The sequence below is a fragment of the Juglans microcarpa x Juglans regia genome, chromosome 5S (genome assembly GCF_004785595.1).
Source record: "Juglans microcarpa x Juglans regia isolate MS1-56 chromosome 5S, Jm3101_v1.0, whole genome shotgun sequence".
In the NCBI taxonomy this organism is placed as follows: domain Eukaryota; kingdom Viridiplantae; phylum Streptophyta; class Magnoliopsida; order Fagales; family Juglandaceae; genus Juglans; species Juglans microcarpa x Juglans regia.
In genome coordinates, this window is record NC_054603.1 from 30,348,522 (window position 1) to 30,350,678 (window position 2,157).

The window sequence follows — 2,157 nt, forward strand, 5'->3', positions numbered from 1 at the left end:
AAATTTATTTTATAATAAAAATAATTTTATAATTAAATGAATCACATGAAATTACATCTAGATTTCTTTAATAAAATATTTCTCAAAATAAATTGCGTAAAATGAAACCTTGCAGCGCAAGTTTGCGATGACTGGTCGCAGGGAATAAAGCCCCAGTCCCTGTGAGATTGCCACGTAAGCGTGACGACGCGGAAACGAAATTGGAACGATTGGGGTGTACACAAACGGGGATCATGTACACCCAAAAAAGACAGAGAGAGAGAGGAGACAGAGAGAGAGAGTTTCCGCGTAGATAGATAGATGAGACTGGAGCGACTATTAAGAAAGAAGAAAAGAGGCTACAATCAGGAAAGACAGAAAGAGGGAGCTTTCTTTGTTAAATCTGAACGAATAATTAAAAAAAAGGCTTTGTTTGACACCTAAGCAACAAGGAAATCTCTCTTCTTTCTTGACGATTCACACCTGCTTTTCACACCAACCTTGTATATAATCTCTCTCTGTCTCTCTCTCTGTCTCTCTCTCCATCGATCTTTCTCTCTCCTCTAGAACATCTTTTTGAGCAAAATTAAATCTTGTACTAGCTTTTTTCTGGATTTTTCGATTGTTATGGAAGGGCATCCTCTCCATCATCCTCACCATCAACAGCAGCAGCATCACCATCATCAGATCAGTATTAACGTTGATGCGGGTGATAGATTTCCTCAATGGAGTATTCAGGAGACGACGGAGTTCTTGAGGATCCGAGCAGAGCTGGATCGACCTTTCATGGAAACGAAGAGGAACAAGCTTCTCTGGGAAGTTATTGCAACAAAGATGAAAGAAAAGGGGTATAATCGCAGCGCTGAGCAGTGCAAGTGCAAATGGAAAAATCTCGTTACGCGTTATAAGGTACGATCTTAGTCAATACCCACCATAACCTACCCTTCTTATGTATATATTATTGCCTATGTATAGAATATTTTTGTTTTTGTTTTTTTCCCCTTCCAGATTAGGGAAAGTCTTAGCAGTTTAGCTTAATGGCTTTCTTTTTATTTTTTTTATTTTTTTATTTACTTGGTGAGTTTTCAGGGGTGTGAGACAATGGAAGATGAAGCCATGAAGCAACAATTCCCGTTTTACAACGAACTTCAAGTGATTTTGACTTCACGGATGCAGAGAATGCTTTGGGCTGAAACCGAAGGAGGATCGAGCTCGTCGAAAAAGAAGGTTGCCCAGCTGTCATCGGACGACGAGGAAGATAACGAGAACAGCGAGGAAGAGAAGGGTAGCACTCCACGGAAGAAGATAAAAAAGGGAAAAAGTAATATTATAGGAAGTAGTAGCGGTGGGAGCGGAAATATTAAGCAGATATTGGATGAGTTTATGAAGCAACAGATGCAAATGGAGGCGCAATGGAGAGAAGCGTTCGATGCGAGAGAAAACGAAAGAAGGTTGAAGGAGATGGAGTGGAGGCAGACGATGGAAGCATTGGAAAACGAGAGGATAATGATGGAGCGGACGTGGAGAGAGAGGGATGAACAAAGGAGGATGAGAGAGGAGGCTAGGGCTGAGAAGAGGGACGCTCTTATTACAGCTCTGCTAAACAAGCTCAGGCGAGAGGATCGTATGTAGTCTTGCTTTCATTCGTTTTTCTTTGTATCATCCGAGAGGCGGAGCGAACAAGCAGCAGCTCTGAACTAGACTGCAGAGAGGTTTGTCTTGGAACTGTACTTCTCATGTTGGAGATGTTCAAGTTCTTACATGGCTTATCGGCCTATTTTACCAATCTCCTTGATCTGTTTTTGCCCACCGAGGCTAATTTGCTAGTGCGAAAAAAAAAAAAAAAAAAGAAGAAGAGGAAAAAAGCTGCTTCCACCTATTCATCGATCTCCTTCTGTTTCACTCTCCAAACTATGATCCAAAAGCACCTAGCTAGCTAATTAAAATATAATGTTTGACGTGATGACTACGAACATATACATATATAGATTCCACCTAACGTTTGTGGTACGTTCTTGCTATCACCTTCACGATATGTAGTGTTGTAACTGGTTGATCGTTTAGCCATCAAAACCTACAAAAAGTTATGAATTAAATTGCCCTCTATATACGTTGGCTAGCTAGCTTACTAAGTCTAGTCATGAAGTTAAGAAGCTTTCATAACCCTTAATTTGATGG

General features: G+C 40.5%; 1 protein-coding gene across 1 annotated transcript; it reads left to right on the forward strand.

Moving 5' to 3' along the window:
- The first annotated feature begins 363 nt into the window (after positions 1 to 363).
- On the forward strand, positions 364 to 1,854 carry LOC121266864 (trihelix transcription factor GT-3b-like). The gene is made up of 2 exons (XM_041170706.1): positions 364 to 888; positions 1,069 to 1,854. Exons 1-2 carry the CDS (start codon positions 607 to 609, stop codon positions 1,609 to 1,611), a joined length of 825 nt encoding a protein of 274 aa, XP_041026640.1. The 5' UTR covers positions 364 to 606; the 3' UTR covers positions 1,612 to 1,854.
- Positions 1,855 to 2,157: the final 303 nt, after the last annotated feature.